The 23,645-nt window shown below is 39.3% G+C and overlaps 1 protein-coding gene across 5 annotated transcripts in view; it reads left to right on the top strand.

The window, feature by feature from the left end:
• Positions 1-23,415, top strand: part of SEMA3A (semaphorin 3A) — a 435,303-nt gene extending 411,888 nt beyond the window's left edge. For all 5 annotated transcript variants that reach the window (XM_006117134.5, XM_006117137.5, XM_089778433.1 and 2 more), the window contains 4 exons: positions 2,501-2,658; positions 7,487-7,554; positions 15,517-15,659; positions 18,759-23,415. In XM_006117134.5, the coding sequence (XP_006117196.2) occupies positions 2,501-2,658; positions 7,487-7,554; positions 15,517-15,659; positions 18,759-19,214 (825 nt within the window). In that variant the 3' untranslated portion in view covers positions 19,215-23,415. The remainder of the gene's footprint in view (positions 1-2,500; positions 2,659-7,486; positions 7,555-15,516; positions 15,660-18,758) is intronic.
• Positions 23,416-23,645: the final 230 nt, after the last annotated feature.

The raw sequence follows: 23,645 nt of genomic DNA, 5'->3' as shown, positions 1-23,645 counted from the left end.
CAATAAGTGACTAGGACCACATGGTATTTGCCCAAGAGTTCTAAAGGAACTCAAATATGAAATTGCTGAGTTTCTGTACTGTTTACCCTATCATTTAAAACAGGCCCTGTACCAAATGACTGGAAGATAGCTAATATAATACCTTTAAAAAAAAAGGCTCTAGTCTAGAGCTAATCTTGGCTGTTATAGGTCAGCAAAGTTAACTTCAATTCCAGGCAAACTGGTTGAAACTTTGTTAAAGAACAGAATGATCAGACACATAGTTGAATACTGTGTTAGAGAAGAGTCAACACAGCTTTTTTAAAGTGAAAGCATGCCTTGTCAATCTATTGGAAATCTTTGAAGGTGTCAACAAGCATGTGGACAAAGGTGATCCATTGGGTACACTATACTTGGACTTTCAGAAAGCCTTTGGTAAGGTCCCTCACTAAGGCTCTTCAGCAAAATAAGCCATCATGAGATAAGAGGAAAGGTCATTTCATGGATCAGTAACTGGTTAGAATATAGGAAACAAAGGATAGGAATAAATGGTCAGGTTTCTCAGTGGAAAGTGATAAATAGCAGACTCCTCCAGGCATCTGTATTGGAGCTGTGCTCTTCAACATATTCAAAAAAAGGTAGCAAAGTTTGCAGATTATATTAAATTAAAGATAGGTAAGTCCAAAGCTGCCTGCAAAAAGATCTCATAAAACTCGTTGACTGGGAAACAAAATCAGAAATGAAAAATGTTGATAAGTGTAAAGTAATGCACACTGGAAAACATAATCCTAACTATACATACATAATGATGTGGGCTCATTTAGCTGTTACCACTCAAGGAAGATCTTGGAGTCATTCTGCATAGTTCACTGAAAACATCTGTTTAATGTGCAACAGCAGTCAGAAAAGCTAACCATGTTAGGAACCATTATGAAAGGAATAGATAATAAGATAGAAAGTATAATGCAACTATTTAAATCTATGGCATACCCATACATCAAATACTACATGCAGTTCCTGTTGCCCATCTCAGAAACAAAAGAGACATTAGAATTGAGAAAGGTACAGAGAAAGGCAATAAACATGATTAGGGGGATGGAATTGCTTCCATATGAGAACATTTTTAAAACACTGGGGCTGTTGATCTTACAAAAAAGAAAGCTAAGTGGGGATGTGAGGTTTATGAAGTCATGGATGGTGTGCAGAAAGTGATGTGGGAAGTGTTATTCACCTCATCACATAATACAAGAACCTTGGGTCACCCGATGAAATGAATAGGCTGCAGGATTACAACCCCATACGGCAGGGGTTCTCAAACTTGTGATACCGTGACCCCCCCCTCTCCATTGCTGCAACCAGCCTCTCAGTTGCTCGCGACCCCCCTCTAAGTTGCTCGCGACCCCCCAGGGAGTCAGGACCCACAGTTTGAGAAACGCTGCCATAAGGAACTACTTCTTCACACAGTCAACCTGTGCAACTAATTGTTAGGTGATGGACAGAAGTAAAAGTGGGATAAAAAATAATTAGAAAAGTTCATAAAGGATAGATCCATCAATGAATATTAGCCAAGATGGTCAGAGATGCAATCCCATGCTCTGGGTATCCCTAAACAGAAGCTGGGACTGGAAGAAAAGGGATGGGTCACTGTTCACGCCACTGAAACGTCTGGTACCAGCCACTGGCAAAAGCAGAATACTGGGCTAGATGAACCATTGGTATGACTCAATATGACCATTTTTATGTTATTGAAAGATAGGAATGTAGAGTCATAGTCTATCTCAATTCACCCACGGCAATTCCATTAACTGAACTGAGGTTTCACATAGGAATCAGCACCAGAATTTATCCAATAGAAAGCAGAAATAATGTTCTTTCTTGTATTTTTTTAAATGTTGGGGCTGATTGCCCTCTTGCTTACCTGAGTGTAAATTAGAAGTAATATCACTGAAATCAGTAGGGCTGTGTCTACACTGGCATGAATTTCCGGAAATGCTTAAAACGGAACAGTTTTCTGTTATAAGTATTTCCGGAAAAAGAGCATCTACACTGGCAGGCTGCTTTTCCGGAAAAGCCCTTTTTCCGGAAAAGCATCTGTGGCCAATGTAGACCGCTTTTCCGGAAAAAAGTCCTGATCGTCATTTTCGCGATCGGGGCTTTTTTCCAGAAAAGACTACTGTGCTGTCTACACTGGCCCTTTTCCGGAACAGTTTTCTGGAAAAAGGACTTTTGCCCAAGCGGGAGCAGCATAGTTTTTCCGGAAAAGCAGCTGATTTCTTACAGTAAATCGTCACTGCTTTTCCGGAAATTCAAGGGGGCAGTGTAGACAGCTCTCAGCTTATTCCAGAAAAGCAGCTGCTTTTCCGGAATAAGTGGCCCAGTGTAGACACAGCCTAGGAGAACAATGGTGTAATACCAATGTAAATGAGATCAGAAGCAGCACTCACTACATATATTTTGTGACGTATGTTGCATGTCTTTCCAGTGAAACCTGACTATTTGCAACCTTGCACCTATTTCACAGCAACAACTCTACATTGGCTCGGCTATTGGAGTTTCACAGCTTCCTTTGCACCGCTGCGATGTGTATGGAAAAGCATGTGCTGAATGCTGCCTTGCTAGAGACCCTTACTGTGCTTGGGATGGCTCTTCGTGCTCGCGTTACTTCCCCACTGCTAAGAGGTAGGGACAGTTGCAGATGTCTGCTTACTTGCTGATCTCACATGTAATCCGGGGCTTTAGAGATTTTTCATAGGATGGTTAACTGGGGCCCTTTCTATTTCAAAGGCAATATATTTGTGAAAGTTACAAGTAATATCAAGTTTTGGTAAGTGAACATTGCCACTTCTTGGAATGTCTTGGAAAGTTTGTGATTAAAAAAAACTGCCAGAAAAGTGCCATCTTTGAAATAGAAACATACTGTCAGGAGAAATGTCAACAATAAAAAGTATGTTCTCCCTAAAATGGGAGAAAAAATACATGGGGGACTTGGTCCTGCAATCATTGCACACTGAAGAATACAGGTACTTAACAACTGTAACATCATTGTCCTACACTTTCAAAAGTTGTTGTGATGCCAACTGAACGATAAAGCATTTGGGGATCAATGAAAATGGACAGCTAGCACCTGATTTTCCATTATTCTAAAACTTGTGCAAAGACTGGCTATTCTGATCTGATTCCATTTTACACTTTCTTTGCTCTGATGTAAATGATTACATGATGTGCACCGTGAAGAAACATGAAGACCCATAAGTGAAAAACAATGTCCAAATTGTTTCTCTGTACTGTGGAGTAGTTGGTTGGTTTCAAGTTTTTATCCTCCAACAAAACTTTAGATCTATTCCTATTGAGAATTAACTTAAGGCAAAGGTTTATTATCTTCTGTGAGTTACTAGGGTGTAAAGCTGAAGAAATTAATTGATAAAAAAGGTTGCAAAAAGGATCAGAATTTGGCCCATGATCAGCATATTATCACCTAACTTTCAGAATATTAGGTAAATTATTGAAGAAAAAAAAAAAGCTCAGATGTTGATAATGTAAAAGGAAATGTCCCATATGTGTCTTAAACCAAAGGAGACATAAGCATTTACGTACAGATGAGCCAAACTTCATCTTGTAGCTAAAGTTTACAATAACTACAGCTAGAAATGTCATGTCCCAAAATGTATTTAATTTCGGGGAAGGATTGGTTGGCTGCTGGAGTAGGGATAATGTAACGAACAGTGGGGAGAATTTCCACTATAGAATAGATACTTCAGCTGGTGAGAACTGAAATGTCAACCTTTGTACCTCAAAGTATCCCAGGCAAACACTTAAAAAACACTGCTTATGGAACATGCATTCTCATTTTTGCATCAGTCTATTGAGATAATTTGAAGCAAAATAATTCTCCATAAGGAGGTAAAGAAGAGAAACTAAATACACCTGCTGCAGAATGACCATTACTGGGAAGAATTCAAATGCAATGGTCAAGACATTCCTTTAATTCCAGACTCCACAAGTTTTGGGAATGTTGTGTCTTGGTGCATGGTTTGCTTATAGCTGTTTTATTTATCTTTCTGTCTCATATATATTTCCCATTCAGTGTATCTTTAGGGAGCCTAAGTGACTGTTATGAAAGTCTACAGTGTGACCGTTTGACTGAATCTTGTGCAGATGTTTTGGAGCTCCTGTTTCCTAATGCTGAAATGTGTGATATTTGCTAACTGAAAACTTGATTCAAAATCCATTAATATTAATGTGATTTTTATGAGGCCTAATTCCTATACTAGAATTCTATAAAAAGTTGCCCTGTGGAATTTATGAAGGGGATGTCAAAATTGCATTTGCAGCTCATTTGGACCTGGGTGTAGTTCTGAGTCACCCATATTGCAACTAGCTTTCCATGGAAAAAAATACAGGGAAAATATCCAGCACTGGAATGAGTGTGTGAGAGAGATTATGTATATCTTCAGAATGTGCTCCTAAGCACAGTCATGTACCCTCAATTAAAATGTTTTCATGACCTTTTTGGGTTATTACTTTGGAAAACATAATAATGAGTAACATTATCAGACGTGTCTAAGTCCCACTGACCATCTGTTTACAGTGCATTTCAGTGGGATTTTACACCCAAGGTGAAGTGCTCAAAACTGCGTAAGTAGCATTTTCAGAAATAAATTAAAACTTAGACTCCTTAATCCCTAAATCACTGAGGGTATGTCTACGTTTTCTCCCTAGTTCGAGCTAGGGATGCAAATGTAGCAGACCAAAAAATGAGGAGTAATGTTAGTTTGAACCAAGGGGTTTAAATCGAACCAACATGTCCAGGAGCACACTTCCTGGTTTGAATCAGCTGTTGAGCAGAATAACAAACAGGCAAGATTATGCTAATGAAGCGTGGGATATTTAAATCCCCGCTTCATTAGCAATTTCGGTTCGCTACATTTGCATCCGTAGCTCGAACTAGGGAGCAAGTGTAGACGTACCCTTAGAAAATAAGACTTGGGGGTATCAGTTGTAGGACTTGATTCTGGATGTGTGGGAGAATTTTTTTACACTCTTTATGGGCACATCTACACTACACGGAAGATCAATGCTGCTGCGATCAATCTTCCAGGGTTTGATTTAATGGGCCAAATGTGAACACACTACATTGAACTTAGTGGGTGCTGCTGTTGGCACCAGTATTCCTTTTCCTCATGAGGAGTAATGGAAGTTGATGTGACCGTTTGCTCCAATTGGCCTCCCACTGTAGGGATGGAGTGGAAATGCAATGTAAAATGTGTCAACTCTTATTTCGACCTTCTGATGTAGTATAGACAACTTCTACAAGAAACAGTGCTGATCTGTTTGAAATCAAAATTGTTTGTGAGAAGAGTGATTTCCAAAAAAAATTCCTTTTCTGAAATATGAACATTTGTATGGGATGTGACAGCCATTTTCCGGCACATTTCTCCCTTCACCCAAAGTTTGTTCAGACATGCACAATATGCAATAGCCTCATGGCATTATGAAATTTCATCTAGCCTACCAGGGAGAACTAAGGAGATGCACCATGAAATCTGTGGATGAAGAAGTTCTGGGTTAAATATATAAGTATTGGATTAAAAGTTCAATAATGCATAGATGTCATTGAAATTTATGCTCCTCTCTGCTTAAATTGCTTTTGAAAATGAAATTTAGGTGGTTTTTATTTCAGAAAAGGGAATTTTGTGGAAATAACTCTCTGCTCACAAACAATTTTGATTTCAACAAATCAGCATTTTTTCACTGTGTGTGTCAAAAAATTCCCACCCAGATCCAGAATCAAATTCCACTGCTGTTAATCTCCAACAGAGAATCCTCTGCTTTGGGGTTGTTAATGAGTGTGCTTTAGCTGATTTTCACTCTAAAGATAGGAGCAGTAAGTACAGATCTCTGCATTGCAGAAACCATTATGTTTGCTTCATTTGGACCATTGTGACTAGAGGGTGAGATCAAGTGTGGCTCTTACAAGGATACTTCACTTTTTCACATGTGTCACTGGATGTCCTAATCTGACATCTCAACATTGTTCAGCCACCTAATCCTCTTTGCTCTCTCCTGACTTTGCAACCCTTCTGTTTTTCTCCTATTCTCCAAGTAAAGTGCTTGTTCTCAAAACACATCTTTGTTTGTCCTGTTCTTTTCTTCTTTTTTAAATGAAACTCCTTTCCATGGGCTGAATTGAGTTTTGTACCACAGCTGTTTAGGTAGAAAAGACACAGACAAAGCAAGCACAACAAATGCAAATAAAAGAGAACTGTATTGTTTTTCTTTAAATATAACATTTTTCAAACAGATCAACACTTTATCAAAGAGAACAGATGGAGAGCAAATTGGAGGTAGAATATAAAGTTACATTAAATGAGACTGTGATAAGAACTAGAGGGGGCCTCAAGCTGCAAATATGTAAATCTGGACCTTGTATACACTATTTTTCAAGGACATAGAATTTTAATTCCTTCTATACTAAAGGTGAAAGCCACTTGCAAAAACTTGCAAATGCATTTAGATCCAAGATTTTGGTTAAACCAGACAAAATTTGAGTTACATATTATTCTATCCATTTATAAATACGTTATGTCCTTAAATATTGCAGTTTGCCAACCAAGACACTTGCTTATAATCTAGAACAGGGCAACTCAACTTTGGAAGCCCTCGGGGCCACAATGATATTCACAGCACATGCCAAGGGCCGCAAATTAAGTGTGGTTGCATATACATGCAAATGTGTATGCAAATATATGCAAATAGCTTCTTTCACACTGATGGGCATGAATACAAAGATTAAGGCAAGACTACACAACACGCAGGCCCCATTTAAGTCAGTGCTGCTGATGTTAATAAAATGCAATGTTTACCTGATTTCCACCCCTATGACAGCTCTGGAATGCCAATGACAGTCCAGGAATTTAACTACTAAAATGCATATCAACAGAAGACTATTATATTTACTACTTCTTTGTTTTGGCTCCCACCCACGGGCCACATTGTTGAGCCCCATGTAAATCCAAACTGCACCACGGGCTGCATGAGGCCCATGGGCCACGTGTTAAGTAGCCCTGATCTAAAAGAATCTAAGGATAAATGTAGACTATTTAACATAATTTCAGTTTGTAGACAAGATGGTGCCATTTTAAATTACTTGTATTTTCAATATATGTGTAACAGGCAGCACTTTGTACATGATGGACTCTTATTGAGCTATATTTCAACAGACCAATGAATTTACTCATAACCAGTGTTTTTAGGGTGGGTTGTTATACATTCACATGCATTTATCAAGACTGGATCCTTAATTTGAGAGTTTATCTCAAATGTTTATATGTTATATGTTATAGAATACAATAAACTATGAGTTCCCTTACATACTATGTTCAATGTAATGTTGCATGCTCATTAAAGTGTAAATAATTCTGCCCTTATTTTTTGGATTATGTAACACAAATATGTATTTTCATCTTGAGAGAGTGAATAACATTTTCCAATGTGATTTTTTTTTTAGGCGTACTAGACGACAAGATATCCGAAATGGAGATCCACTCACTCACTGTTCTGACTTGCAGCATCATGGTAAGTTATAGATATTTTGTTTAAGAACAACCAGCAGGCACATAATGTTCAAACTGTGCATTATTGCCCTGGGAAGCAAAATTATGAAACAGGAGTGAAACGATGTTCACTATTCCTGAAAATTTAACTTGCTTTTGATGGTTAACCTAATTTTGATTGCCTGTAATAATCAGATCCAGGATTCAGTACACTCTTCTTTGCAAGCTAATAACACATTGAAACTTTTTTGATGTTTCTGATGCAGCTGATGTAACATAGGAAGAAGCTTCACATATCATATGGGAAATGATCATAGTGGCCATCCCCATCATCATCACCATCATTATCAACATGCAGGTTTCTATATCCAGGGGTGACCACTTGACAGTGCTATAACTGAGGATCTAACATACTGACTCAGAATTGTAGTGAAACAAATGGTTGCAAAATCTAATACAGCGGTTCTCAAACTTTTTGGGCTCCGGAGCCCTTTACACGTGTAAAAATTTATGCGGAGCCCCAGCGGTCCATTGATTGTATGTGTTGTAGCTATCGATGTTTCCAGTTTGTCAACCTCGCAGAGCCCCTAGAGATGTCTCGTGGAGCCCTGGGGCTCCACGGAGCACCGTTTGAGAAACACTGATCTAGTACATTCCTGGGACCAGGGTTGTTCCCTGTAATATAGTCAGACTGGGCTAATTTTAAATAGGCTAAGATTTCTACACTTGTTTTATCCCTCCTTTTGTTGCTGATTGTAGGGACACCACAAGATGACAAAGACGGGCAGAGCACTCTGGTCTAATGCATTTGGTAAAAATGTGTCCCTCCTCTGATAGAGCTGCTGCTTCTGTAGTCTCAGAGGTAGTGCAGTGAGATCTCCTCTCCCCGCCCATGGACAATGGCAATAGGGAAAGAACTCAGGATGATACTGCTGGGTACGTCTACACTGCATGCTTATTTTGAAATAAGCTATTCCGGAATAGTTATTCCAAAATAGCTTATTTCGAAATAGCACATCTATACTGCAGGGAAGCCTCAAAATTAGTCAGAGGCAGGCTTCCCTCATGTGGATGTGCCATCTCTATTTAGAGCCCCAGGGGACACTGGGGAGGAATAACTTAGAATAGCCTGATGAGGGACTATTTTGAAATAGCAGCAGTGGAGCATCTACACACACCTTATTTTGAAATAGCTATTTTGAAATAGGTGTTATTCCTCATAGAATGAGATTTACAGATTTTGGAATAAGCCATCTGATATTTTGAAATTATTTCAAATAACAGAATGGCTGTGTAGATGCTCGCATTGTTATTTCAAAATAATGCTAGTTATCTCGAAATAACAGTGTAGATTCATCCCTGCCAGACCGGGAGGTGATGCTGCCTCTCCAGGGCTCTCTGCATGCTGCCATTGGGGATGAGATGCAGAGGAGCTCTGGCTCAGGGTTGGGGGTGGAGAATGCCATGAGTGTTGGAGCTGGGGAAAGAACCCTAGTGGCTTGGAGAAATGTGTTGCCACTTCTAGAACTTTTTCATTGTATAGCCTGTGTAGTCCCCACTGCGCATCTTGAATCTGCCACCTTCAGTTTGTAACTGTGTAGGACAGGGCTGGACTGGCTCCGTCCTAAGAGCAAAGGCCCCAGCCCCACCACCAGGGATATTAGAATATAGTGGAAGGGGAGAGGTGCAGAAAAGCCCCAAACTCACCTAGCAAGTCAATTTTATGGCTCATCTCCATGTGAAATTCAATTCACATGCTAATGGACTCAATCGTGATATGGGCTGGCTAGGACACTACCTACTTCATAACCACTGAAGGTGCTAACAGCTCTGTGAGTGGTATCCTTCCTGTCTTAGCATCTGGCTATTTACTTTGATCTACTTGGCCTTAAGTACCCATTCTCCAGATACTTAATGATGCTCTGTCTCACACCCCCCTTCCTTTTTTCTTTTTTTCTTTTTCTCCTCCCTCTCCTTCCCCTCTCCTATTTATTTCGAGTTTTCATATCCCCTACTCATAACTCCAGTCATCTGAAGAAGTAGGCTGTGTCCTCAAAAGCTCATGATACCATCTCCATGTTTTGTTAGTCTATAAAATGCTACCAGACCAATTGTTGTTTTTTTCTGTAACAGACTAATTCAGCTATCCCCTGAAGCTCCTGGATATTTTGAGAAACATTCAGTAATGTTTTTAGATTTCACCCTGCAAATCTATATCTTGTTTGAGATCTTAAGTGGTAACCCTGCCTAGCTGAATGTATTTTCAAATAGTTAGTTCATCAGATCTTTGTTTTTGTAACGTCTTCCTCCAGGTGCCCCATTTTCTGCCCCACACTTCACAGCATCCTTATTCAAACAATGAGGACTTTACTTTTTGCTCTACATGAAAAAGAACACTTTGATGACAGTTCCCTCTGCTGGGGAAAATTGACACTGTTGGTTCGGTGACATAAGTGATACTAGTGTTGGTTAAACCAATTAATAGACTTGAGAGATAAATGAAGTGCAGCTACCTGAACTTGGCAATACCTGGATCCCATCCATGTCTCTTCAACTACTTATCAAAACAGCAACTAATCCATGCTCACATGGCAGATTACACTACAGTAACATTGCTTATTTTTAGGGCTGTCAAATTATTAAAAAATAATCACAATTAATTTTAAGATTGAAAAAATCATGGTTAATTGCAGTTTTAATTGCATGTTAAACAATAATAGAATACCATTTGTTTAAATAATTGTGGATGTTTTCCATTACAACACAGAATACAGTATGCACAGTGCTCACTTTATATTACTTTTAATACAAATTAAAAAGATAAACTATAGAAATACATGTTGGACCTTCATGGTCTGGCACCCTTGGGACCTGACTGGTCCTGGACGAGGGAGTTTTCAGGACCAGGGGAGGTTTGGGCTGGGTGGCCCAGCCTCTCTGCTGGGCTCCTCTTCACAACTACCAGGGCTCCTCTCCCCAGTCTCCTGGCCTACAAGCTGCAGCAGCCCCATTGGAGTTCCTGGTGGCCATTCCAGCCTTGAAGCAGCCTTGCCAGAGCTCCTACCAGTTCCACCAAGCTTGCAAGAGTCCCATCAGAGCTCCCAGCAGCCTCATGGCAGTTTTAATGCTTCACTCGAGCTTCTGGTGGCCCTGCTGGCTGTGAGCTCCACAGCCCCATGAGATCTGGCTCCCCCACTGACTTCCCTGCCCCATCGGCTATGGGTTCTGGTGCTTTGCGTGCTCCACTGCCTCACCAGTTCCGACAGTCTGCTCCCATATGAGCTGCTGGCAATCTTTGCTGCTGGCACTCTCTAGTCCTGCAACACTACTCCAGTTGAGGCTGTAACAGTGCAGAGTAGAGTGGAAGAATTAAGCAAAACACATGATGTAAAACACTCCTGATAATACATCCAAGAATGATATTTGCTTTTTTTCCAAGTGTTACATTATTGATGAATATTTAGCTTTCTTCTAGGCAGTCATTTCCCATTTTGTATGTGTGCAATTGATTCGTCTTCCTAGGTGAAGCACTTTCCATTTGTCCATATTGAATTTCATCCTGCTTACTTCAGACTGTTCATCCAAATAATTTAGAATTTTTAGCCTAACATCCAAGGCACTTGCAACCAAAACTTAAATTTTCATAGAGTGCTTCCCAGAGCATTCTTCACCCTACTTCTCCACAGAGCATGCTATGAAAGCCACCTTGGCAGGGGAGTTGAAAATATTTATCAACACTCAATTCCAGACTGGTCCAGGCTTTCCTTGCAACAACTCCCAGCTTGGTAGCCTCCACAGATTTTATAAGCGTACCTTCTACACTTTTTCAAATACCTCAGCAGGAGACCAGTGAAGGCAATATATCCTGGGTGAAGTAAAATTCAGTGAGAATATAAAGTTGGAAATTATTGGAAACAACATAAACATACAGAAAAATAGTTAAAATGTTTTGACATTGCCCTCTGGCTTTAGTTCCATAAGGCTTTATTGCTAAAAGACAATCGGTTCAGAATAATGCACATACTAGATAGCTTCAGTTGCTTGATCTAAATTGAAATTTTTCCCACCTTAATTCTCTCTTCTCCAGTTGTCACATTAAAAAAATTGCTGTAATTTAAAACTAGGTAATGTTATTAGATGCACGCAGTTTTGCAGCTAGAAATATGCATCACATATTGTACAATTGAGCTACTTGGTTCTATGGAAAATCCCTTTAAGCAAGGTGTAGTCAGTTATTTTTGGTCAGGATCCAAATTTCTTGGGCAGGTCGTAGTCAAGTTCCAGTTGAGGAAAAGGAAGAGAAGGAGGAGATGATGATGATGATTGATTGATTGATTGATTATTTTGGGGTCTGTTCAAAAGCATCTGTTTGTCCAGACATGGCCTGCAGTCCACCTATGGGCTACCCCTGTTCTATATTATTTTTGGTGTTGACCCTGGCACTCTGTTGGGTATTAGATGCAGAACGAAGTTCTTCTGCATTATAATTATATGCTCTGGTGGTCCTTCCATCCACTCACACTTCTTAGCATTCCTGTGCATTCACTACTGATTGATTCTCTCTCCTTGTGCCAGAGAACTGCATGAAGAGATAATATTTTTCATATGCGAGGCTATGTCTCGACTGCAGGCTTCTTTCGGAAGAAGCTTTTCCCGAAGAGATCTTCTGAAAAAATTTCTTCCAAAAGAGAGTATCTACACAGCAAAAGTGCATTGAAAAAGCGATCTGCTTTTTTTAAAGATAGCGCCCACACTGAAAGGACACTATCTCACATGTAAGCTGTGATTACTGTGGATGGAGTGGCCAACAGGGCACCTGTGCTTTTTTCTCTTTCCTCTTCTTTTGAAAGAAATCCCTCTTCCCTGTTCACACACGCCTTTTTCCAAAAGAGCTCTTTTGGAAAAAGGCTTCTTCCTCGCAGAAAGAGATTTGCCAATGTCAGAAAAACCTCTCAGTTCTTTTGATATTTTTTAACAAATGTGATTACAGTGTGGACATAAGTGAACTTTTTTCCGGAAAAACAGACATTTTTCCAAAAAAACTCTGTGGTGTAGACATATACCCTAAGTAAAGGATGATTTCTTACATGTAGTAACCCCCTTTTCAAAGACAGTACAGAGCAAATTTCACCAAAAAGCCTTTGACTAAACCAGCTGAATATCCTCTGACTGAACCAGCTGAATATACCAGCTGAGTGGGATACCGAGAGGTTATGTACCAAACCTATTACCTGGATGTGTAAAGAAATTAACTTCAGTACCACAGTAGAACATGAGCACAGGGAACCAGATATTGAAAAGTGCAAAACACCCACAAATTTCATTAGAAGACGTCTTTAATGCTTAAGGCAACCATTCACATTTGATCAAATATTAAGTTTAGAATCCAGGAATCGCAGTCATAAACCCATGAATTCTACTGCTTCCGCTAAAGGACAAGTCCCCCAGTAGCAACTGTAGTGGATTCATTAATCTCTTTTTTTTAAAATTACCATTAAATGTAGAAAAGCTCCATGTTGTCTTCATACTAGTTCCATCAACAGGCACTTAGAGCACCTCATGGAATTTGGGCTTATGCAGACACACATCATTTGTGTAACGTAGTTTCCCATTCTAAGCACTTCTGTTGTATCAGGAGTAATGTATTAATCAAGATGGTCATTTGATCCTGTCATTCGATTAACTGGGAATTTTGTCATTCTGGCAGAATTTGGGTTTGAATATCACAGCCAGCTTCATGACTTACACAGCCTCCTGATTCTCTTAACTACTCCTCTGAATGTTTCTTCCTTTAATTTTCTTTCCCCGCTTTTCTCCAATCTTTCCATCACTTCTAGGCCTGTTTCCTGCTCTCTTGACTACTCCATCATTTCACCACCTTCTTATTCAGATTATCCCAATACTATTTAACTCTGACAACCCCTTCTGCCTTCAGCAGAAATTAGAGTTCAAAGTCCTGTTTGATCAGCAACACACGAATGCAAGTTTACTGTCTTTAATATATTTTCTTGGGCTATGTCCTAATTTAAATGAACTTTAGTGATTGAGCTTCCATCACTGAAGGTTTGCTGCAATCTAGAACAGATCTCACCCTTAGTCTTTTCACATAGTATTCAGCCTAAGCTTTTTTCTGCTAAATTTCATCACATCTTTTCCACTTATACAAACATGGTTGCTTCACCCACTTCCAATTTCTCTGCTTTCTTGACATGTATGTCACTTCCCTACTTCTCCAAGGTTCTACCCAGTCCTCTACAATGAAGTTTTGGGCTGCCTTCAAAACTTTTGCTTCTCCTGCTCTTCCCCTTTCTTTGCTTTCTCACATCATGTCTCCCCTGATGATATCCCCGCACTCCCACCCATAACACATTTACATAATGCTACAGATTGCTGATGAATCCAAAAATTTGCCTCACTCAGTTTATTTCCATATTATCCTATTTGCTTGATCTGAAGGCTCACAATCCAGCAGAGAAAAAGTAAAGCAATACATTTTCTGTATGTTTGTAGGTACCAATTTCTCTCCAATCCCTCTTGGACTTTGAAGGCTGAATGTCAATTAAGGAAAAACATATGATTATTTTGTCAACATATGCCACTACCATGGTTTTTGTTCTTCTCTCTGTCTCAGCAGTTCAGAAACAAGACTGTGTTTGCCGAATAAAAAAGCCAATACAGTATAAAGATATTGTGGAATCAAACAACCCTTGACATAAGATTACTCTGCAGAGGTTTTTAATTATACATTTTTCCCTGATTTAAAAATATCAGATTCTTTAAAGATTTCCTATACTAAAGATCAAAAGGGTAATATGGAAACCACCACAAATAATGGCAAAAAAGACAGGAAACCCCCTGAGAGCAACAGTGTTAAATAGCTTAACAATCCCTTTCTCCCTATATAGTCTCCATTATTATTGTATCACGTAAATCCATAATAATTTAAAGAGCTAAGGTGGAGCATTGAAATATGATGCTTTACTGCCTCTGTGGTATTGGAGGACAATCAAATGCTATATAACTCCTATAGCAATGTGATATTTCCAGCATTCTTGTTACTAAAGGAAGTAATTTATTTAACTTTTCTCTTTCTTTTCCCTCCTCCCATAATGTCTGTTTTATTAGTTTCATTACATTTCCATAAATTATATCACAAGAGGAAATGATTAACTGAAGATTGTTTCCTCAAAAACATTATTCCTGGTCATTAACAGCTTCAACAAACTGCAATGCTATATAATCTAAACACATTATTAGTACTTTTTAAAAGTCTCATGTTTTATTACTTTGCTCCAAAGAATTGTGTTCATGAAGCCCAGGAGGCATCATTACAGACATTGTGAAGCTACCCCCCAAAAGTTCTCATGGCATAAGTTTGACCATAAAAAGTGTTTGTTGTGCCCTAGATGTTGATTTCTTGAAAGCTAACAGGGTTGCGCAAACTATTCACAGTGAAATTTCTTAACTTCAGAAGTTTAGGTTTTTACATTTGGTTCTTAAAAAAAAGCACAGTAATATTTGAGAAGATAGGAACTTTGGTCAATACTATTGTTTTAGGTGTCTCCATTTTAGGGTGCACATTTGAGACACCATAAGGAGACCTGATTTTTAGAGTGGGAGTGCGATTTGTTGTAAGTTTTGCTGCCAGTACTAATTCCGTCTGATTTTCCACTGTTTGGGGAACTTTCTTAGTCATTTACACCAGGCAAAGTGGGCACAAAATGTTGGCACCCTTATACACCATAGAAAACACAAACTTTCTCATTCTAGACATGAGTCTAAATATATTTTGAAAAGGTGCTTAGCTGTGGAGAATCAGGTTAATTGTTGTGGCGTATGCCAATAAAACTAGTCTGGAATATCTTTCCAGGATGGAGCAATGAAACTATTTACCAAAAGAGTAAATAAATATGACAACTAGGATTTTCTTTTCTGATAATTTTCATTAGCATTGGCTTTTATTCCTTCTTTTCTTGCCTTACAGATAACCCAAGTGGGCAGAGCCTTGAAGAAAAGATTATCTACGGAGTAGAGAACAGCAGCACTTTCTTGGAGTGCAGTCCAAAATCTCAACGTGCTCTAGTTTACTGGCAATTCCAGAAGCAAAATGAGGACCGAAAAGAAGAGGTATGGTAGAATGAATTCAAATACATGTTCCCCAGTGTGTCACAGCTAAGAATACCAGATTCAGGACAAACTGCTTAGAAATAAGGCAGACTCATCCCCAAACTCATGATTATTCTATCATAAGATAGATGAAGCCAGTAACAGAGGTAATCTTCTTTCTCACTGTGCTGGTTAACAAGAAGTTACCACCCAGACACTGGTTTGTATGATTGATGAGTGATTTCTGAAAACCAATGTCATCACAATATAGATCAGTCATATAGCCAGGCCAATAATCATGCAATTGCCAGTCCTCTATTATCTAATATCTAAGGGTATGTCTAGACTGCATCCCTCTGTTAGCAGAGGGATGCAGATTAGGCAGGTCGACATTGCAAATGAGGCAGGGATTTAAATATCCCATGCCTAATTTGCATAAAAATGGCCGCCACATTTTGCTGACTCAGCACTTTGTGAGCAAAAAGCAGCAGTCTAGAGCAGGATCTGTCGAGAAAGAAAGCCTTTTTCCACAGATCCTGTAAACCTCCTTGCAGGATATTTGAAATAGAGGGATATAGTAAATATTCATAACTTCAGATACAGTGATGCTTCATGGATTTGAACAGGATGATTATATGTGATAGATTGTAACTTTTCCATTTATACTTTACATGGCATACCTTGTGGAAGATTTGTTGCAGTTGTCTAACCGTAGCAATATTAATTATATAAATGGTCATATTTCAATCATACACCATCATAACATGCAATATAGAAGCATCAAAATATAGCACTGGAAGGAATCTTAAGCGATCATCCAGGCCAGCTGCCTTCACAGAGGCAGGATCAAGTATACTGAGACCAACCCTGACAAGTGGCTGACTGGCTCTTAAAAGATCTCTGGTGATAGGGACTCCACAATTTCCACTAAAAGCTTATACCAGTACTTAGCTATCCTTATAGTTAGAAAGAGGTGTTTTGTTTTGTTTTGTTTTGTTTTGTTTTGTTTTGTTTTGTTTTGTTTTGGGGGAAGATATCTAACCGGAATCTCCCCTGCTGCAATTTAAGCTGATTACTTCTTGTAGTACCTTCAGAGGACATTGAGAGCAATTGAACACCAGCCACTTTATAATAGCCCTTAAGGCAGTGGTTCCCAATGTTTTTTATACCGGAGACCAGCAAACACATTCAAAAACTTTTGGTGGAGCAGCATAGAAACATTTTCATATTCATTATGGTAATTAATGTATTTGCATAGTTGCATATTCATTTCGGTGATTGGTTTTAAGCAGTCACGTGTTATTTTCCATTGCAGCTGTACACACACAATACATGGCATTGTAATGGATTTATTATTATTATTCCTCCCCAACAGTATTTGCTGTAACACATCACTAGCTACCCAAAGTAATTTATTAAAGCAGCCCAACAAAACATGAGACTGCCACTGGAGAGAGAGAAGAGGAAGGAAGCAGGGAACGGAGGGCTGCCAGCCACCAAGTCTTTTTTTTAAAGATGCTCAACAAAACGTGGGTCTGCTGATGCAGCGAGGGAAGGGGTGCCCTGGCCCCCTCCCATCCCGGCCACATCCTTACTCTCTCCCTCCTTCCTCCTTAAGTCCCCTTCCCTACCAGCACACTCTTGCCTGGACTCACAGCAGGGAGCTTCTACTGCTGAGGGAGTGCCCCTTCCCAGCCTGCAAGTTCTCTGCGGGCTGGGCTCAATTAGCAGCTCCACGGCCACGCTGCCATGCAACCAACAGGGAACCCTGCCGAGCCAATCATCAAGCCATGGGGGCGTGGTCTAGCAGTGTGCCGTGGCCCAGCAGCCAGCAGTTTGTGGCCTGGTACCAGTCCATGGATTTTTTTTTCTTGCTAAGTGCAGAACATTGCACTTGTCATTATAGCATTCTATCTGGCTGATTTCAGATCAATTGCCCAACTTTTCAAAGTTGTTTTGAATTCAAATTCTGTCCTCCAAATTGCTTGCATCCTCTCCCAAGTTGGTGTCATTTGCAAAATACATAATCATACTCTCCACTCCTCTATCCCCATCGTTAAAAGAAATATTGACCAGTAGTAGGTCCCATCCTCTTAAATCTCACCTGTTCTCCATGGGTTCTTGAAGATATTAACTGAAATTGTTTCAGTTCAACTGTCTTTCAAAAATCCACGTAAACTCCAGCCCTTCACCTAAACAAGAACAATCTTTGTTTTTTCAAATGGAGCCTTGCCTCTTTCTCTGTCGCTCTTGTCTAGTCTGCAGGCTTCTTTCAGAAGATGCTTTTCCGGAAGAGAGCGTCCCCACAGCAAAAGTGCATCGAAAAAGTGATCTGCTTTTTCGAAAGATAGCGTCCATGTTGTCTGGACGCTATCTCGCATTTAAGTTGTGATTACTATGGATGGAGTGGCCACCAGGGTACCTGTGCTTTTTCCTGGAGGCCTCTTCTTTCAAAAAAAACCCTCCTCTTCCCCATCCACACACATCATTTTCCGAAAGAGCTCTTTCAGAAAAAGGCTTCTCCTAGTAGAAAGAGTAGAAAGAGGTTTACCGCTGTTGGAAAAAGCTCCTCATTCTTTTGACTTGCTGTCAAAAGAATGCAATTGCAGTGTGGATGTAAGTGTAATGTTTCCAGAAAAACAGCCATTTTTCCAGAAAAACCGTGCATACTCTCTGACCCAACCATACGAGATATTTCATCTCTTCCATTACACCAGACTGTCCCCATTACATGAATCCTCAAAGAGCTTCTCAACAGGAAACCTTTACCAGCTCTCCTTCTACATAGCTTGCTTTAAATTGACCAGAGCACCCTTTCAGAGCCCTCCCTCTGCAATGCTCAATGCAGACATTTGTAGGCAAAGATCGGACTGAACTGATATCTTGGCTCTGAACCCTCTTGAGCTTTGTAACAGATCAGGAGATGAGTTTTGTCTCTTTGATTCCACTCTGGAAACCCTCTTGAAGGCAACAGAAACTTTCAAGATATGACAGCGTCCTAACACTCACTTATTTATGCCAAGTTAGCCTGTAACGTGCCAAAGTATTCCCATGGTTAGGGAATACTATTGAACATTTATAAGAGATAATTGTTGAACTGTTTCCTTTTCTCCAAAACAGATAAAAGTGGATGATCATTTCATCAGGACAGAGCAGGGGCTTCTGCTACGGACCCTTCAGCGAAAAAACTCCGGCATTTATTTTTGTCATGCTGTGGAGCATGGCTTCATGCAAACTCTGCTCAAAGTGACTCTGGAGGTAATTGATACTGAACACCTGGAAGAGCTGCTTCATAAAGAAGATGATGGTGATGGTTCCAAGCCCAAAGAAATTTCCAACAGTATGACCCCTAGTCAGAAAGTCTGGTATAGAGACTTCATGCAGTTAATCAATCACCCCAACCTCAATACAATGGATGAGTTCTGTGAACAGGTTTGGAAAAGGGACCGCAAACAACGTCGGCAAAAACCCGCCAATGCCCAGGTGAACACGAATAAGTGGAAGCACCTACAAGAAAATAAGAAAGGTAGGAACAGGAGGACCCACGAATTTGAGAGGGCACCGCGGAGTGTCTGAGCTGCATTACCTCTAGGAGCCTCATCCAAGTAAAAACTTGTATAGACAGATAACTGGAAAAAAATGCAATATACATGAACTTTTTCATGGCATTATGTGGATGTTTACAAGGGTGGGAAGTTCAAACGATTTCCACCAGGTTTAAATAAAGTCCATTTCTAACTTTCCTGACAGACCTTCCCCTACCAGTTCCCAGACCGAGTTGCAAGGATGAAAACTCACCCTAGAACTTCCTTATTGCTCAACGAGTTCTGCAAAGAGTTCATCAGAAAGTTTTTGCTTTCTCCTTTGCCCAAGATAGAAAAGTGTCATGTTTCATGCTGCCATTTAAAAGGAAAGGAAAGCAAAATTCACCTGTCATCAGTTGTGCTACCTTTCCTGAACTTAACTAGAAAAGCCTGCCTGGACTAGCTAAGCTGATCAACATCCCAACGTTTGTATGGATGGAAGGATTTTTGTATGATATAAAGGGGCACTTGCTTGTGTGTTTTGGAAAGGTAAAAACAATACAGAACGGGATGGTCTGTGGAAATCTGAACACCATGAACCAGCCAGCATGCAGAGGTGGAAAAACAAAAAAATAGTGGAGTACACTGGCCTACTACTGACTTCTTTCATCTTTGATGTAAAGGTGTATTTTATTAAAACTATAATTTAAATGTACCATGACAAATATGCAGTAAACATTAGTTCTTTTCTAAAATAGAATAGTTTTTTTTTTCTTTTGGAAATATTGTACTTCCTAATTATTGGCAAAGGAAAAAAACAAATTATAATTATGAGCTGCTTTATTCTCTTGTTTGAATATTCTTTCAGGGCAGTAACACTACAGCTAAGCCCATTGCCTGTACTCTGACATTCTGTAGTACAAATAACTTCTATGCTATTTTAACATGAAAGTCTGTATGTAGCATGGAATTTTTTTGACTCTTCACCCCTCCACCATCAACACTGTTTATGAGAAAATTCAGTGTGTATAATATCTTGGTATGAATAGATTGAACCAATGAAAAGAAAGTAATCTAAATTCCATAAATAATACACAATCATTAATCCATGAGCAAAGCCCCTATTCAGTTCAGAAGGAGCTTCATTCACAACTCAGTGGTAGGGTATTGTCCAAAATTGGTTCTCTGTTCTCCATTCTTGCTGTGCGCTATGATGAGCCAAATGCAGAGAATCATCACAGAGCCAATTAAATGACAAATAGGCCCTTATATGGCATCAGCAATAGGGGTCAGTTACACCTATGCTCTTGTAAATTGGCATATTGAAATATATGCGGTTGCAACAATGGAGAATTTGGAACAGTATATATAATGTCCTTTGAATTTAATGGATAGTCTGTGCAATGGGGCTTCAGGAAAAGACAAGTACAGTGGAATTGTATTATAAGAACCTTTGTTTTAAAAATCTATGGATGATAGTTTTGGTCCACCCCAGTATAGGTATGTCTTTGGTCCCAGTTTTGTTGAAATCCATTCCCAGTTGTCCTGTCTCCCATATCTCATGTCACTATGGTCTGTAAACTCCTCTTGGCAAATGCATGGCTTTTATGAACATCCGTGAGGAGGAGATTACTGGAGCCCAGGTGGTTTGCTAAAAGGATGTTTCTTGTTCGGAGGCTAATGGCCTCTTTTACTATTATTCACTGCAACTTGTTGCATTCGGGATTCACAATAATTATCTACATTCACACATACAGTGCAACACAACCTGCTGTCACACAGTCTCTCTCACCATATGATCCAAATCCCTTTACTACTCAATTAAAAAAAAACACAACTCTTCTTCCTAATTACTGAAGTATAGTTTCTATAGCAATGAGTTTTTAGTTAAGGGCCCAGTTCTACCAGGACTCTGTGTGGAACTTGTATCAGTTTCAGATATTTGTTAATATGGCTCACAGAATTTAAATGCGCTTGATCAGTGTTTCTCAAACTGTGCTGTGCAGAGCCCCAGGGCTCCGTGAGACATCTCCAGGAGCTCTGCGAGGTTGACAAACTGAAAACATCGACAGGTACAACACATACAATCAGTGGACCGCTGGGGCGCCGCATAAATTTTTACGCATGTAAAGGGCTCTGGAGTCCAAAAAGTTTGGGAACCACTACACTAAAGCATCCAATCTTGCTATCATTTAATTCAGTGGCAAAAATCCTATCTCCCATATCTCATGTCACTATGGTCTGTAAACTCCTCTTGGCAAACACATGGCTTTTATGAACATCCGTGAGGAGGAGATTACTGGAGATTACTGATGCAAGATCAGGTTGTAAGTCCCTGATTCAGCTAAAAACTGAAACAATTAACCTGAAAGCATGCACTTAAGTCCTTCTGTTTTCAGCATAGCACTGAAGAATATGCTTAACTTGACTTCTCTGGGACTTAAGCTGCTTAAAGTTAAGCAATATATGCAAATGCTTTGCTCAGTATAATGATGGGTGCTGGGAGAATTTGTATACTGGGGAACTGTGTGTGATTGAACCAAACTGCAAACTTTTTATATAATAGAAACCGCTTCAAGCCAGGGGGTGCTGCAGTGCCACCAGCCCCCACTACTAGTTCCAGCATCTATGTATGATGAATGTAAGCACATCTTTAAGCAAGTGTTAACAAACTCTCTTGTATCAGCACCCTACATGAGCATTAATTTCTCAGCTCAAGTGTTTGAAATTCATTGCTGCCTATCAGCTGAAGAAGTACTTTGTTGTACTTATGGATCATTGTTCAGTCTATTAAAGCTACTTTGTATCCCAAATCCATTAAAATAATGTTAAAAGTTTCCCCCTTTAACAAAGAGGACTTCCAAAGCCCATTGAACCCAGAGGAAATACTCTGATTTTATTGGGCCCTCAATTATCTAATTTCCTGCTTTGTAGATTTAATAGTGACCATCCTCTATTAATTTCCCCTTGGCTATCTTCCCTTTTATAGAGACCCATTGAAAAGCAGATTAATTAGAGATTACTTTTGAAAACTGGCATTCCTTCACAGAAAAAGAAATTCTCTGTAAAACTTTATTCATTCTGTAAGAGCAAAATTATAGCAGCCAGGAGATTTTGCCATATGATAAATATTTAAAGGAAAGAAGCAGCCTCTGCAGATGGGTGTATAGTTTACACCTCCCGCTGAGGTCTGTGCATCTACTCACATAAGCAAAGGCTGAAAGGATCAGACTGAAAGAGGAAACAGTTGATTTTCAGGTTGATTTTAACCAGAGTGCACTCAGACAAGAATCTGTCTGAGTTACAACAGCATCTGATATTGTTTGAAATGAACTGATTTCAAAGACCATAGACTGTGATAAATTTGTGCATGGAAGGGTGACGTAGAATTTTGGTATAGTTCACACATCCTGTTTGTATTTTTTCTTAATATGTCACAATGTTACAAATAAAAGGAAACCGTCACTTTAACTCACCATCAAAAACCTCTAAGCCTCTAGTTCCAAGTTTTAGATGAACCAAGTAGAAGGTTATATTTAAGGTAAAGAGAAATAAATGATTTTGTTTATAACCAGGAAACATTATAGAAATTTTATTTAAAGATATAAATTTGCAAGAAAAAACGTTGATATCTTTCTACTACACTACCCTTGGGGTTTGCATGGACTGATGAAGACGGGAATTGGTCAATAGCTCATAATGACTGTATGGTTATGCTAAACTACAGTATCAAGCTAAGAAACTGCATCTTTGCAGAACAGAGTTAACTTTTGATGGCCCAAATGAAGTCACTATGTAAAAAAAATTAAAATGCATGTGAATGCGCATTTACGGATCCTTTTTTATGTATTATTTAGTGAATATCAATGGTATGTGTTTAATAGTTCAGTTTTTTGCTACCTACACATTAGCCAAAAGGGATGTAAATATTTTTGACTAGGGTAAGGAGGTACAGTATAAAGTACTGCTATCTAGAGGTACTCCATTTCAGTGTGTTCAACACGAGACTAAAATGCAAGGTTTTGTCACACAGTTTATAGGGTGGTTTATTTGCTATTTCGGTGCCAAAGTTATGTGCCATTTTGTAAGCACATTCCTCACTGGGTAGTAAATAATTCTACTTCCGTATTTATCACTGCAATTCAGATGGGAAATAGAAAACTGGAGAGAAAAATGTAATGAAACTGCTGCTGTAAATTATTTCTTTTAGCATGTATTCAATTGTTAAATAAACATTTCTTCAAAAGAATTGACATTGGCTGTCTCTATGTTTACATGCTAGGTTCCTTGTAAACTTCATGGAGGTATGGAGTGAATTATTGCCAGTAGAATGATATAGTTTTATATTAACTCTGCTTTCTAGGCCAAAAGCACTATTTGTTTTTAAGATGTATGTTGATTCTGCATAGAGATTTCGTCTAAGTCTATACTGGTACTTTACAGCACTGCAACTTTCTGTGTCAGGGATGTAAAAAACCACCCC

This window comes from Pelodiscus sinensis, chromosome 1 (genome assembly GCF_052426305.1).
Source record: "Pelodiscus sinensis isolate ZL-2025 chromosome 1, ASM5242630v1, whole genome shotgun sequence".
NCBI classification, from domain to species: domain Eukaryota; kingdom Metazoa; phylum Chordata; order Testudines; family Trionychidae; genus Pelodiscus; species Pelodiscus sinensis.
Note: the sequence above shows the minus strand (reverse complement) of the source record. Positions and strands in the feature narration are given on the sequence as shown.